Here is a 15,543-nt window from a genome sequence, read left to right as displayed (position 1 = left end):
AGTTGCTAAAATCAGAACTTCCCAAACTGGAGTTATCATCAGAATTACCCAGGCAACTTAAAAACCCCAGGCAACTTCTGGAATTGGTATTGGGACAGACATCTGTGTTTTTCAAAACTCTTGGCAGATTCTGCCATCAGCAAAGGCGGGGCCACTGGTTTATCACTTGGGCTACTGTGCATCAGGGGCAATATGGTGTGCCTAGGGTTGGAGTTGCTGATCAGAATTTATGAGGTTCTGGAGATACATTTGGCCCAGTTTGCCAAAATTACCCCATTATTGTAGGATATGACCTTAAGACTTGGGACTCAGAGCTGAGGGGATCTGGGAAAGGGACAGACAGAGGTACCTACCTCCTGAGTGACTAGGAAGCAAAGACTTGCAGGTCCCTAAGCCCCGAGGAAGGGTGTTGGACTCAGGTCAGGGAACAACCAGTGGAGAGGGATAGTAACAGGAGAATCCAAAGTAGCTGTACCGCTTCTGAGCATCCACTGCTTGATTCCCACCTCTACCAGCAGAGAAGAGCTGCACGTTAAAGCTTACAGGAACCTAAAACTCACTCTTAGACAAGAATTCTAAACTTGGGAAGCTTTGACTGAAGGAGGTAATGGTAATATTAATAATAATTGCTAACACAAATGATGTCGTAGTTAGCATTTATGGAACACTTTACAAGAATGAGCCAGTTTAATCCCTCACAACAATCTTTTGAGGTAAGCCATTTATTCCGTTTACAGATGAGAAAACCAAGGCACACAGAGTTTAGGTGAATCACCAAAGGATTCCCAGCTAGTTGATGACAAAGACAGATCTTGAACATAAGGCTCTATGCCTGCAGAATATGAGTTCTTTTGATGTGAGATGTCTCATTTCAGAGGCTTGTTTATTCCCATAGTGGGGTTGAATCCAAGTCAAAGAGTGAGGTGGTGGTTAAGAGAAACTTAGTAATGAATGATGGTAAATGCTAGAATACGCAAAGAGCAATGAGTTTGAAAGCTCACATCTTATCTAATTGGGGTCTTCTTTTTTAAGATTTATTTTTTTATTTTAGAGAGAGAGACAGGTGCACACACCAGCAGAGGGAGGGGCAGAGGGAAAGAGAATCCCAAGCAGACTCCCTGCTGAGGGGGGAGCCTAATGCAGGGCTCATCTCATGACCCTAAGGTCATGATCTCAGCTGAAATCAAGAATTGGATGCTCAACCAACTGAGCCACCTGTGTGTCCCGGAGTGGTTGTTTCAATTTGGTTATTCGTAGCCTGAGATCTTAATAGTTCCTTGACACCTTGATATCAATCTGAGGATTAAGTAGGTGCATAATAACCACATCAGTGGGCCTAGAGGAGAGTTGGGTTCTAAATCCTATTTTAATAAGCAACTCTTTATACCTTTCCAGAATCATTAAAAAAAAACCTAGTATAATTTTGTTAATATAGCCTTCACATTTTAGCAGTGTCTCTCAAGTGCTCACCAAGTTGGTTTGAGAAGGAGATTGGCAATGACTTGGAAACTATGTCGTCCTTGTAATGTGGGCTTGAGAGTCCAGTGAGGGAAGAGTAAGGAAATGACAAAGCACCCTTTGGAGGATGATGACAGAAATCTACGTATGAAAATAATCACACCTTGGGGATCTTGGAGGGTCTGCAAGCACTACTGATTACTCACCAGTTGTAAGCTCTCCCAGCATTAATCCATCTTGGCAGTGGGAAGGATATTACCACATGGCTGCATTGCCTGCTGGCTTCTTACAAACTCCTGGCTGGAAAAGAAAATGAGTGAATATTCACTCTGGAAGATGGAATTGTTTCCTGTATAGAGTCTACCTCATGGAGGTCCTTCAAGCAAGTAAACCAGGTTTTGAAATTTTATTTTTCTGTTGACCATATTCCAACAAATTTTGAAGCATCTAATTCCTATCTTGGAAGAGTTTCCTTAAGGTTTGACCAGACTCATGTCAGGCCAGTGGCCACTAAGGTTATTTTTTTAGCCCTATCGTAATTTTACACTTCACTGAAAATGTCAGACCTTGCCTGCATCATATTGGCCAAAAAGGGGGAAAAATACTGCTTGGTTCTTGAAGGCACTTTAACATTTTTAGGTCAATGTTTATTTCATTTTTTTGTACCTAAGATGGTTGGAGAAAAAGTGCACTTGTAGAAAAACAAAACAAAACATTTTTCCCCTATTGATGGGACCGGTTTTACTCACCAACAGTGAGGATAATGTGGGATAGATACAAAGCAAAGGGAATGGGTGTTCAGGTGCTGGAAGACTTTTTTGGTCACCATGGATTTTGAAATGGGCCACCTCTTCATGTAGTTCTTTCCAGTAAGTTCAGGAGACATAGTCTTACATTATTTAAAGGAGGGAGAAGGAGAGAGAAGAGGGGAGAGAGAGTATGTTTTCCATACTAGCATATTAGCAGAGAGAAGGTTTTCTTTAAAGAGAGGCACTAAATAGTTTCTTACATTATGCATACAGAGAGGGTTTACCCAGGATCTGGAGGCAGGTCATGGACCATACATAGTAGAATGTCATTCAGGAACATGATTTTCCCCCAGCCTGGTAGGGCATGAAGATCTCATTCTTAAACTTGGCACTGTCCCTAGCCTGTGGAGAGACACTTTTTAGCTACTCATACAGCTTACGGGGCTGCAGAGAATGTCTTTGTTCTTCATCTTGGTGGCTATTGAATTGTAGGCTTGGTGAAAAATCATCTTTCTCAGAGTGCTGCAGAATGTTGGAAGGCCAGAGGCAGAGAGCTGTGATCCTGGAGAGTGGCTTACAGAAGTCTGTTTCATTACTGTAGGGTCTGAACTTCCAGATCCATTTCCTGAACAAGTCATGGGCCTCTCCATCTCATAGCTTAAATCGCAGGTTATTGTCTTGTCACTGAATCTAGAGTCCTGTGCCCCAAGTTTTATAGGAAGCCAAGTATTTAATGGGATATTTGCTATGGGATGCAGTGACATGGTAAAGGCTAAGTTGTATGGAATAGGCAGTCCTTTTAGCTTCCACCTGCAAAATGACTTAGCTCCAAAGGCCATCTTATCTCAGGGAATATTGACCAGATTCCTCAGAACTAGAGCCTGAGAACAGAGCCCAAGGGAAACAGAAACAGAACAAGAATTGATAGAGGAAAGGGAGAAAGAGAAATCAGGATTAGAAGTAGGAGGGAAGAATTCCAAGAAGGTAGATTTAAATTTGGCAGGAAGAATATCATGAGTGATGATTGTACTAGAGTTTCAGTAAGGTTCTCAGGACCACTTGAGTTGGCTAGCACATGGAGAAGCCTGGCAGTGAAAGCGAAGAGAAGGAAGAGCTAGCTGTCTCTCGAGGTTGTGCCATTGATCATTGCACAAGGGTAAGGGGACATGATTCACATCACCAGCAACCTAGATTTGATATTTATCATCTCAGTTTTTCTTGCAGATGTGGTGAAGTGTCTTGTTCAAACAAAGTCAGTGTGTTATCACAATTTTCTGACATGTGGAAGTAAAGTGTCTTGGGGAATGAGTGCCTTTTTCTAATTCACACAAATGTACCGTATGGGCTAGTAATGACCCTGAGGGAAAAAAGTACAGTACTCAAAGGGCATTTCAATGCTATAAATAATATCAAAGCTATGGAATCAGTGAAATACTCTGAAGAGGATGTGTTTATTATTTTACCCTTATCAATACTGTGGTTAAGATGGCGGTCTTGAAGGTTGATATTTTGATGTGGGTGATAAGAAGGAGATCCTGGAAATAAATCTTTCTCTCTGTTTTAGCCTGCATCAGAATGCAGGTGTTTTCTGTGTTTTGAACATTTGTGAACGTTTTCTTTTGCAATCTTATCCTGTCCTGACTCTCTCCCACTTGGGCATGAGATCATTTTCTGTGGTTGCTAGATGAGATTTGAAAGTGGCAGGAGAAAGGATAAGTGGGAAAGAATTGCTGCTGAAGTCCAAACCACTTGGCTTATTTGTAATATCCTTGATGTGTTTCAAAAGCATCATTTGAAGCACATAAAAAGTAAAGTTGACTTTCAATTGTGACACCTTAGGTAATGATGACTTCTAACAAAATTCTCCCAATTTACTTTCTGCCATATATCCTTGGAAGAAGATTTAAGAGAATGAGTTGATTTTAAGGCAAATGGAGTTATAGTACTGGAAAAAAACCTGTTAATCTTTCTTGTACGATAGTATAGTTGGTGCTGCCAAAAAAGTGGCACCTGAGAGATTATATGTAAAGAACAAACACTCTAATCTCGACATTATGATGGGGAACATTTCACTCATTTACCTTTTGCAAAAATCAATTAGCTATCTACTAATTTCAAGGCATTTCTTATAAAATGGTGGCTGTGGGAAGGTTATATTTAAATACCTGGAGGCGCCTGGGTGGCTCAGTGGGTTAAAGCCTCTGCCTTCAGCTCAGGTCATGATCTCAGGGTCCTGGGATCACCCACATCGGGCTCTCTGCTCAGCAGGTAGCCTGCTTCCTCCTCTCTCTCTGCCTGCCTCTCTGCCTACTTGTGATCTCTGTCTGTCAAATAAATAAATAAAATCTTAAAAAAATGTATTAAATACCTGGATAAATTACCGATTGTTTCAGTGAACTCAACTGCTTTTTTTTTCTATTTGATAAATAAGTGACTCACTTAGCCTTGGAGCCCTAGAGAGACTTACTAAGATCGTTTGTTACATTTCCCTATCATGTAAACATTGTGTTCAGGAAGGGCTCTAGTGGGAAGTGCTGTGAACTGAGAACAGACAAGCTGCCCTCCTTGCCTTCTAGACTGCTCAGGTTGATTGCACAGGTGTACTTGACTTTATGTTGTTTCTGTGGGAAATTCTGCACATCAAAGGACAAATGAATTTACTTGGAGCTTATTACATAAAGGAATAATGAGGGATGTGATTTCTTGGGTTAAGAAAAGTTAGATCTGTTTTAACCATTTTGGATTCACATGTCCAATAGTTGTTTTCCATTCTCAACCTTTCTGCTTTAGGGCAGCACATCTAAGTACAATTTTCAGTAAACAGACATCAGCATTAGTTGGGAGAACTTTTGTTAAGAATCAAGCAAAAAACAGTAGCTTCTTGGGATCCTACCTCAGATCAATGGACTCGTCATTTCTCAGACCTGGGAAACTGATTTTAACAAGAGTCCTGACGCCCTGCCTCCTCCAGGGTGATTTTGAAACACGTTCATACATTTATGATCTAACATTCTGTTTTATTCCTCTGATTAGAGGAGGGGGGAAGGAAGAGAGAGATAGAGATTGATTCTCAGTTTTGTACCAAACCATGAACAAAGAGAGATTAACTTTTATGGAAGGTTCTTTCTCTGTTGAAATGAACAAGGAAGTAGTTGAAGAAAACCTGGGTGTGTAGGCTGATAAGCCTGGGGCAGTAAATATTTGAAACTGCAACTTTGTAAAACCCCGAATTGTGTGGATATTTAGAATATTTTTTTTAATACACATGAGCAAGCTATTATACTACTAGCATAGTTTGAATCTAACAGATTGGAATTTGTGTCTGCTTATAAACTTGATTCTTATCAAGTAAGATACTTGGAATTTAAAAAAATCTGCAAAATATCTAAACCAAGGGTTGAATATTCCAAGGTTTCATAAATTAAGGATTTAAAAAAATATATTGTACCTTCTTGGATTCAGCCATTAATTTGTTTCTGTTAATAGGCTTTTAGAATGTCTGTCAAGTAATATATGTGTTGTATAAATTTCATAATCTCAATTCATCTAATTTGCTCATACCCATATATATCTTAAGTTTACATTATATGCTACATGAAAGCAAATACCATTAAAATACCATCTTTTTAGGCTTTTCACTGAAATCATGTCTACCTGACAACTTGAATCCAGCATTCTCAATCCTTTTATTAAATTGGACTTGAAGGGAAATCAGTGTAGGTGGCTCATAAACATTTGAGGATGAGAGACTGATTGTCATTCAAGTTCCCTCTGCCTATGGGCCTGGCTATGGCCTCTGAAATAGAGGTTGAGGAAACGAGTCTCTTGGGGATCCCCTCTTGCTTTACTACTGTGTTGAGGCTGAAGGCAGCTGCTTTCCCAGGCCTCAGCACTTCTAACCTTAGGGTGATGTGCAGTTTCACTCCCTTGTCTAGCCATCATGACTTCCTGTTCTTTTTCTGTAATGTTTTTCAGATCCTCTCCTTCCTGTTGCTTTCCCAAGCCTGATTCTGGTCCAAGCTCTAATTACCTCACACACACCTGCACTGTCCTAACATCCTCTTTCCTGTCTATAACTTTTCCTCTCACCATTTTTTTTTTTTTTAAATTTCTCAGAGTTGTTAGAATCCTCTTCCTGAAGCATCATTTCCATCACACTCCTCCTCCAGCAGCTCCCAGTTGCATCAAATCTAAGCTCCAGGTCCTCTGCTCCAAAGTCCCCTTCATTGCCTGGGCCATTATCTCCTTTACAGTAAAGCTGGACTCCACTCCAGCCAAGCAAATGTCCTGACACCATGTCCATACAATGCTATAACATCTGGTTAATCCAGTCAACTCTGTCAAATCTTCAGTTAATCATCTGGATGTTTTGTCTACAAGATGCCAAACATCTGGATTGACTGAAGAAATTCACTACATTGATAGAGATTTTTTTTTTAACTGAATTGACCAGATGTTTTGGCATTAGGTAGACACATTGCTGTCTCCTGCATTTATCTTAATAGCTTGTCTGCACAGTGTCCTCTCCACCTGAAGCATGACCTGTCTTTTTGATGCCATGTTCTCCCTTCCTTCCAAATTATGGTCAAAATTGCCTCTGCCATGAAGCAGTTCTAGATTAATGCCACCAAACTGAAATTTTGGTTCATACCAGCATTTTTACATACATAATTCATTTCAAATGAAATCACTGTTGTATTTTATTTTTGGGAATTGTCTTCCCCTTTTGCCTCACTAGATTATAAACTCTGTAGGTCAGTATAACCTATACCATAAAACAATCTGGCTTATGGAATGAGAGGCATGGTATCCTAGTTATCAAGGTCAGAAACTCTGGGAGTCACTCTTGTTTTGAATTCTAGCTCCTCTACCGTGTGACCTGGACAAATTATTTAACTTTTCTAAGCTTCAGATCTCCTCCTCATTTGTAAAATGGAAATAATAATAGAGCTTACTCTATAGAGTTGTTTATAAGGATTGAACAAGTTACTATAGATAAAGTGCCTTGAAGAGTGTTTGGCATAAATTATTCATTAAATTTTTCTGTTATCATTATAAGCTTTGTAAGAGCCCAGTTTTCTTGTCTATTCTTTCTTTTGACTGTGTCAGCTAGGTAGGAAAGGCAGCTGTTATTGTTCCCATGTGGGAGAAAAGAAAACAGATATTAGGAGGTTATATCATTTGCCCATTAAATCAGTTGCAGTTCTGAAACCTTATAGCCTTACTTTCTACACATTACATGTTGGCCCTCAGTTCTTTCTAATCTCGGGCGTTAGATATTACTTTCTATAAATAGCAGGTACTCCTATGATTAAGAGTCTTTTCGTGGTTAGTCATAGGAAATAAACTGAGGGTTACTGGAGGGATAGGGTAACTGGGCAATGGACATTAAGGGGGGCACGTGATGTAATGAGCACTGGGTATTACATAAAACTGATGAATCACTGAACTCTACCTCTGAAATGAATAGTACACTATATATTCATTAGTTGAACTTAAATAAAAAAAACTAATGGAGGGACACCTGAGTGGCTCAGTGGGTTAAGCCCCTTCCTTCGGCTTGGGTCATGATCTCAGGGTCCTGGGATAGAGCCCCGAATTGGGCTCTCTGCTCAGCAGGGAGCCTGCTTCCCCCTCTCTCTCTGCCTGCCTCTCTGCCGACTTGTGATTTCTCTGTCAAATAAATAAAATCTTACCAAAAAAAAAAAAAAACAAAAAACTAATGGAAAAAAAGAGCAGGTACTCAGGGAATATGGGTAGAAGTGTGTTTCCCTAAAGAAATGTGGTTTCTCAAAACTGGTCTGTGGATCATCAATGTCCATTGAGACAAAGTGCCTTAGGTTAAAATGAGAAAAAGACAATGTAGTAAGGTTTTTTTTAAAGCTAAATTTATTCAACTCTTAGTGCTGTCCCTGAACTGAGGTTGAATCCTTCTTTCATTTTTAGTGTAGAAGTGTTCTAACTCTGTGAAATGGTGGGGATATTAAATGATAAAATATGGAATAACATTATATTGCATGCTTTTTAAAATGTACTGCTTGATTTATTCATTCAACAAGTATTTATTAAGTGTCTACTATTTGTTAAACATGGTTCTAAGCAGTGGAATAATAGTAAACTAGAATGACAAAAATTCTTGCCCTCAGGTAAGGCACTCAAGGGTAGGAGATTGGATGATAAATAATAAGTAAGAAACCTCTGTAAGGCTTAGTTTTTTTCATCTGTGAAATGATAGCAAGGGCCCCTGCTACATAGGTTGCTTGCTAGAGTTAAATACATGAATAAAGCAAAGTGCTTAGCTGTTTATCGTATTGTTGAATATAATGGGAGACGGAAATTTAGAAAAATTGAGCACATGGGGAGGGGATGGGTTGCATTTTAAAGTAGAATGATAACTGTAGGCCTCATTGAAAAAGTGCCATTTGAAGGAACTTGATGGAGCTGAGGGAGTTAGCCGTTTGGACATCTTTTTTTTTTTTTTTTAAAATTAATGATTTTTATTAACATATAATGTGTTATTTGCCCCAGTGGTACAGGTCTGTGAGTCGTCAGGCTTACACACTTCACAGCACTCACCATATTCATTTGGACATCTTGAGGAGAGTGTTTCGGATGGAGGGCTCATTCAGTACAAAGCACTGAGGTGAATCACACCTGGCTCATTTGAGGAAGTGCAGGAAGGTTAGTGTGGCTGGCATAAGTGAACAAGGGGGAGGATAATGAGAGAGGAGATCAGAGGTTATGGGGGAGGGCTGGCAGTTATTTAGAGTCTGATAGCTACTGTGAGTATGTGGGCTTTTACTCTGAATTAAATGGGGGAACCGTTGAGGGGTTCTGAACACTGAAGTATAACTGTTATTACAAAACAAACTGAGGATTGCTGGGGTTGGGTGACGGACACTGGGGAGGCTATGTGCTATGGTGAGTGCTGTGAATTGTGTAAGACTGATGAGTCACAGACCTGTACTCCGGGGGCAAATAATACATTATATGTTCATAAAAAAAAAGGAGGAAACTCACAAATTTTAAGTGTACTCATAACTGTTGAAAACTAACCATAAAGTATATTCTACTTTAGTCATTTATTTTCTATACATGATACCCTTCAATTAAAAATTTGAATATTAAACCTCCAACTAGATTAAATGCAGAAAAAAAATGGGAAACTCACTTAAGAGTTTCCTGTTCTCGAAACTATTTTAATTAATAAAAAGTATCAGAACTTTAGCAACAATTATCTATTTTTGGCATCATGAAGATGAAAGGCTATAATTTCCTAAAAGACCCAAGAATACCTTCTTTGTGACTAGTGCTGAGGAGAAAGCCTCTAGAAGTTGTTTTTGCTGAACAAGTAACATGAATTAATACCATGATCTAACCTTAAAGGAATAATTTCCAGCAGATGTGGAGAGAGACCAGACTCCTGTCTGCATTTTAATTAGAAACCAGTCTTCTTTTCTCTCCAGGTAGGATTCTCTATTCCCAACCCAAAATACCTTCAAAAAAATTAAATGATGAATTGGTATGTTATCACTTATAAGAAATAATTCAAAGAACTGTAATTACATTTCCTTACTTCCTCCCCCCTACTTTTTTTCTGTGAGATGTGGTTGCTTCTTGAGTTGGACATATGACTGAGGCAAAAATGACAGGCAGAGGGAAAAATAAACATGAGCCAAGTGGCTTTGGAAAACTTTGTTGAAAGAGAATCTAAAGATTCAAACTAGTCATAAAAACATAGGATGCGGATGTTAGTAGAACTTAGAACTTGACCAAATTACGTGAAGTAATCACATAAAATAGAAATACATATGAAGATTGTGTTCTTGGAAAAAATTTAAAAGCTTTTGTTAGTTCTTTGGTGCCCGTGCAAGAGTTACTATATAAGCTTTTAGCTCACTGTGAAACAGAATGGGAAAAATAACCAGTTGTATATTGGGGCTTCCTTTGGTGGCTTGAAGTCAGCTGTGGTATTTACACCATGGAAATCTGCAAATGCTACAAATCAGGGTTTTTTTGTTTCTTTCCATTTTACCAGTACACCATTGAAAATAACTCTGCACAGGGATTAATGAAACTCTTAGCACCTGTGACAAAGATATCCTGTAGGGCTTTGGTGAGGGGGATTTGGGGCAATAAATGAGTATTCTTTCTATAAGCAGGGGACTTCTAATATCCATCTCCATTAGATTTGGTGTTCTTGGAATTAAAATTTCATCAAATTCTTCTTAGAAAGGATTTCTTTAAAATATGGCTTCAGTTTCACTTCTTTTCATTAAAAGGTAAATCAAGAAGATAAAATATATGTGTGGCAGGAAAACTTCCTGCTTTCTAGTAAGCAGAAGTAGTAGCACCTGATAAACTGTATAAAGTCATTGGAACAGAGTCAAAACCATAGAGGAGCCAGACCCTTTTTTTTTTTTTTTTTTTTTTTTTTGTGAATGACAGTGTTAAAGAATGTAACCCCTCTTAACTTCTTTACACCCCGTACATACAAATTGCTTATGCTGATACAACCCTCAATGGTAACTCACTTCACACCTCTATTTTTTTTTCCTTGTTATCACCAAGATTAAACAGCATGTTTGGGCAATATTCTGCATTCATCTAACCTTTTCCATACAGGCCACACTGATACAACAGAACAGGTTTATGTACCTCACACGTCAGATCCTATCAAGAAACTTGGTAGTTTGATAAGGACACCGTAGCTTATTGAACTTGTTCTAAAAACAACAGCAGCAAACCACTCACCTCACACATTTTACTGACCTTGTTCTATGCTGTCCCCATTTTTAAATGCAGCAGATATATTACTGACTGTGTGGCTTCAGAGCTTAAAGAAAGCTCAGGCATGTGACAATATGTGTTTTGATATCACACCATTAAAAATTCTAGAGATCTGCATTTACTTCAGTTACCTACTGAGAAAGGAGAGATCTAGGGTAAGGTTTAACTTCAACCTTGCCAAAAGCTTTAACCAAAGTGAAAAAATGGCTAGTCAGAAAATGAGAAGAAAATTGCCAGGAGTTGCTTTTCTTTTTTTTTTTTTATTGTTATTTATTTTTATTAACATATATTATTTGCCCCAGGGATACAGGTTTGTGAATCATCAGGCTTACACACTTCACAGCACTTACCGTATCACATACCCTCCCCAATGTCCATAACCCAGCCACCTTCTCTACACCACCCTCCACCCCCAGCAATCCTCAATTTGTTTTGTGAGATTAAGAGTCTCTTATGGTTTGTCTCCCTCCCAATCCCATCTTTTTTTTTTTTTTTTAAGATTTTATTTATTTATTTGACAGACAGAGATCACAAGTAGGCAGAGAGGCAGTCAGAAAGAGAGAGGGAAGCAGGTTCCCTGCTGAGCAGGGAGCCTGATGGGGGGCTCGATCCCAGGACCCCAAGATCATGACCTGAACTGAAGGCAGAGGCTTAACCCACTGAGCCACCCAGGTGTCCCCCCATCCCATCTTGCTTCATTTTTTCCTTCCCTACCCCCACAACCCCCCACTTTTCTCTTTGGTCTCCAGAAGGTCTGGGATTGTGATAGACAACCAACAAGAAATGCTGATAGACTTCTCTGTTTCAGGGTGACATCCCTAAGGCAAGACACAGAAAAGAAAAGTAAATGCAAATAAATTTAAAATTAAGAATGAATTATAAAGCCTAATTTTCTTATGTTTTTTTATTTTTTTGTCTTTGGATTGATTTTTTGGGGGGGGGGCAAACATTCCTCTGCTATGCCAAAGATTTTATTACAAGCACATTTAATACCATATTTAATAGATTATTTAACTATATTCTCAAGCTTTAAAAACTGTTATTGCTTTGATTCAGTTAATTTCTTTTTTTTTTTTTTAAAGATTTTATTTATTTATTTGACAGAGAGAAATCACAAGTAGGCAGAGAGGCAGGCAGAGAGAGAGGAGGAAGCAGGCTCCCCGCTGAGCAGAAAGCCCGATGTGGGGCTCGAACCCAGGACCTGGGATCATGACCTGAGCCGAAGGCAGCGGCTTAACCCACTGAGCCACCCAGGCGCCCCTGATTCAGTTAATTTCTAAGTGAATTTTATTATCATGGTGAAATTTTCAGATGGGATTCTAATCTCTGTAAAATTTCAGATTTTTCTGCTCCTTATGGTTCAAGCAGGATAAGGAGCATTCAACCAACTTGAGGGTTTAATTTTGTCACTCAGTTATATTTTTACACCTACAAATACTATTCTTCTGGCTTGTGCCCTGGAGGCCTTTGGTCCCATCTGTTCTTAAAGATGGACACATTCAAGTAGAAATGGAAAGAAACCTATAGGATTATACGGTATAAACAAATCCAGTGCTAATGTATTTCTGAATGACTAACAGAAACTTTGTGAGTTTGGAAAACATAATTTTGCTTTGTGAATATCTGTAAAACAACTGATATTGTGGTGAGGGGAAGACTGGGCACACTTCTGAACACTGGCTTGTATTTTCGTGGGTTTGTGTCTAATCACCCTGCTTTTGAGTGGGTTGATGTTTTCCTCGAATACCACTATCATATCCCTCTCCTTCTCTTTGAAACTTTCTCCTATTTCTGAAGCAAAAAAGAAAGTGTTCTTTTTACTACTAGGAGTCCTTCTGTCTTCTCACCTCAGGTTCTAGATATGATCATAGAGGAAAAAATATGAAATATCTCAGGCATACTGGAATATAGAGAGAATATAATGAGGTTTGAGTACCTAACATCTCCCTTAAGAAATGAAACATTACGGGGCGCCTGGGTGGCTCAGTGGGTTAAGCCGCTGCCTTCGGCTCAGGTCATGATCCCAGAGTCCTGGGATCGAGTCCGCATCGGGCTCACTGCTCAGCAGGAAGCCTGCTTCCCTTCCTCTCTCTCTGCCTGCCTCTCTGCCTACTTGTGATCTCTCTCTGTCAAATAAATAAATAAAATCTTTAAAAAAAAAAAAAGAAAAGAAATGAAACATTACAAACACAAATGAAGCCCCTATGTGTTACTTCTGCCTCTTCAGAGGTAATCACTATTCTCATTCATGTTTTTATACTTTTGCTAATCGTGTACATCATTAAACAAAATAGAATGCTGTGTTGTATGTTTTAAATTTTTATATAGATGGTTCCCTTTCTTCACATTATTTTTAAGATAAGCTCATACATATAACTCTTGCTTATTGATTTTCACTACATAGTATTCCATAGTATGGATATACAACAACTTAGTTATCCATTCTTTTGTTGATGCTTCAATATATACTTAGTACAGGTCTCCTTGAGCAATGTGTGAGAATTTCTTTAGGAGACAGACCTGGGATTAGAATTTTTGGATAAATGGATATTCATATCTTTAACTTCACTAGATATTGCCATGCTCCAAAGATTGAATCATCTGCAGTGAAGCCAGCAATCTGTGTAAAAAAAATCCTCTCGGTTCGAAGTTTCAGATTCAATAATCTTGAGGTAGAGTGGTGGTGGGGGGGAATATGGCAACAGATTGCATTTCTAACATGTCTCCAAGTGATACTGTTGCCACTGCAGTGTAATACTGGGGACTACAGTTTGAGAACAAGTGCTCTAGAGAAAGTCTGTCGGATTACATTTGGGAAAAGAGAGTCAATGAGACACTATCTGAAAAAAATGTGGCTGGCGAGGTTTTATTAGGTAACTGAAAGTCAGCCTGTGGTATAATTTGAGGATTCGGATTCCAGAAAAACTGGGTAAAAAAAAAAAGATAGCATATAGTAAATAACCAGTATGAGTGGTTTTCAACAAGGCTAAATTCTTTATGAGTTAGTTCTCTTGCTAGAATGGGAACTCTGCATGTTCTCCTGCTGTTGCTATGCCGAGAAGGGCAGGGGAGTAGACTGGTAGCCCTGTATCAGCAGTGTGTGCAGTAAAGTTTGGCTGATACAACTCAGTGTATTAATGTCTTGATTACACTTATAAAACCCAGGTGCTGGCTTAGATGAAGGTGAGAATATTCCCTTGGGGAATCCTCAAGCATTAAGGCATGGGGCTACTGAGTCTTACTGATGTGGCTATTTTTAGATACTTAGATCCAAAACAACAACAACAACAAAAATCAATCTTTATATTATGTGTTTTGTTTTTTTTTTTTATTACATTCCAAGTTCAGTAATGTGGTAACAGAATGCCAGGGATGTTTCCCTTAAATACTCTCTCTTGCAAGAACTTCTTATAAAAAAAAATATTGAAAACAAAGCCTTTATATATTTAGGATAAAGAGATACACACAGGCTGGCACAGTCTACAAATAGTTAACATGTAAACTGGCAGGAAAGTTATTTTATTTCAGATTTAGCAATATAAAAGTTCAAATGGGGAAAAGCATGTATTGGTAAACGAAAACATTTGCTTAAATCATTCCACAATTTACATAACAAGATAACTGTTCTTCAAAACCAGACAACAGGTTTGAAAATACTTCTTTTCACACCCTTATAAGTGATGCTGTTGGGAACAATGGCTGTTATGAGGCCATTTATTACAGGAACATTTCTAGCTAGTTCTAGTTAAACATTACTGTTGTTTTATCTTCTTTCTTTTTTTTCTCTCATCAGCTTTTTGCTTTCTTCTCGTCTTCTCTTATTCACTGGATTCCGAGGATCATAGATTTCGAATGTATCTGAATCTTGCATGCTTGCGTCTTTCACTTTTCTGGTTTTATCCTCAAACTGAAGTACATGCGACATCCTGAAGAGGGAGAGAGATGGTTCAGTGATTTTGGCAGGAGAACAGAAAGTAGAAATTTTATACTATCCTGTCCTTGGCATAATGAACCATAAGGGTAGAGAACACCAACATGGGTTTATTGTTTATTGGTGCTTATACCACATGTAAACCAACTTCTCAGAAAACACTTAAATTTGAAAAACATGTCTGGAGTTTGTTCTGTTGCTTTGTATTTTTAGTAATGAGTCTCTTTGCTTCAGTATTCACTTGACGGTCCTTTCCTGATGGGAGGTTAAGGAATTCTACCCAGAAGTGTTCCTTCAACTAAACTCAGAGATCATTTTGCCAACTTCCTTTAAAGAGCACAGTCACTTAGCCAGAGTGGGCAGGGTTGCAGGGCAGAACTCCAGACAACAAACCAGCCCTATTGATCTTTTTGTTTTCAGCAGTTAAAGGGGTCAAGAGTCAGGAATGTGTTAAGAAAATTCTTGTTCAAATGGTATTAAGAGTGCCTTTTCTGGGGAGTCGCAGGGTAAAAAAAAAAAAAGATTTTTTTTTTCGCGCAAAAGGAAACTAAGCTTTGGCATAACTCCATGGACTAATTTCCTCCTCTTACTGTTGATTACAACAAATTTAACCAT

At 38.7% G+C, this 15,543-nt stretch overlaps 1 protein-coding gene and 1 long non-coding RNA gene across 2 annotated transcripts in view; both read right to left on the bottom strand.

The window, feature by feature from the left end:
- Positions 1–1,670: 1,670 nt before the first annotated feature.
- LOC125099657 (uncharacterized) lies at positions 1,671–9,874 on the bottom strand. The gene is made up of 3 exons (XR_007127311.1): positions 9,784–9,874; positions 9,587–9,703; positions 1,671–1,758 (listed from the first exon to the last, which is right to left on the bottom strand). It is a non-coding gene; the product is annotated as an uncharacterized LOC125099657 (long non-coding RNA).
- Positions 9,875–14,500: 4,626 nt separating this feature from the next.
- The window catches only part of CWC27 (CWC27 spliceosome associated cyclophilin), a 196,688-nt gene continuing 195,645 nt past the window's right edge, over positions 14,501–15,543 (bottom strand). The window contains exon 14 of the mRNA XM_047728915.1: positions 14,501–14,923. Coding sequence (XP_047584871.1) covers positions 14,761–14,923 — 163 coding nt within the window. The 3' untranslated portion in view covers positions 14,501–14,760. The remainder of the gene's footprint in view (positions 14,924–15,543) is intronic.

This window comes from Lutra lutra, chromosome 5 (assembly GCF_902655055.1).
Source record: "Lutra lutra chromosome 5, mLutLut1.2, whole genome shotgun sequence".
Lineage (NCBI taxonomy): Eukaryota > Metazoa > Chordata > Mammalia > Carnivora > Mustelidae > Lutra > Lutra lutra.
The sequence above is the reverse complement of the archived record's forward strand: the minus strand, read 5'-3'. Positions and strand labels throughout refer to the sequence as shown.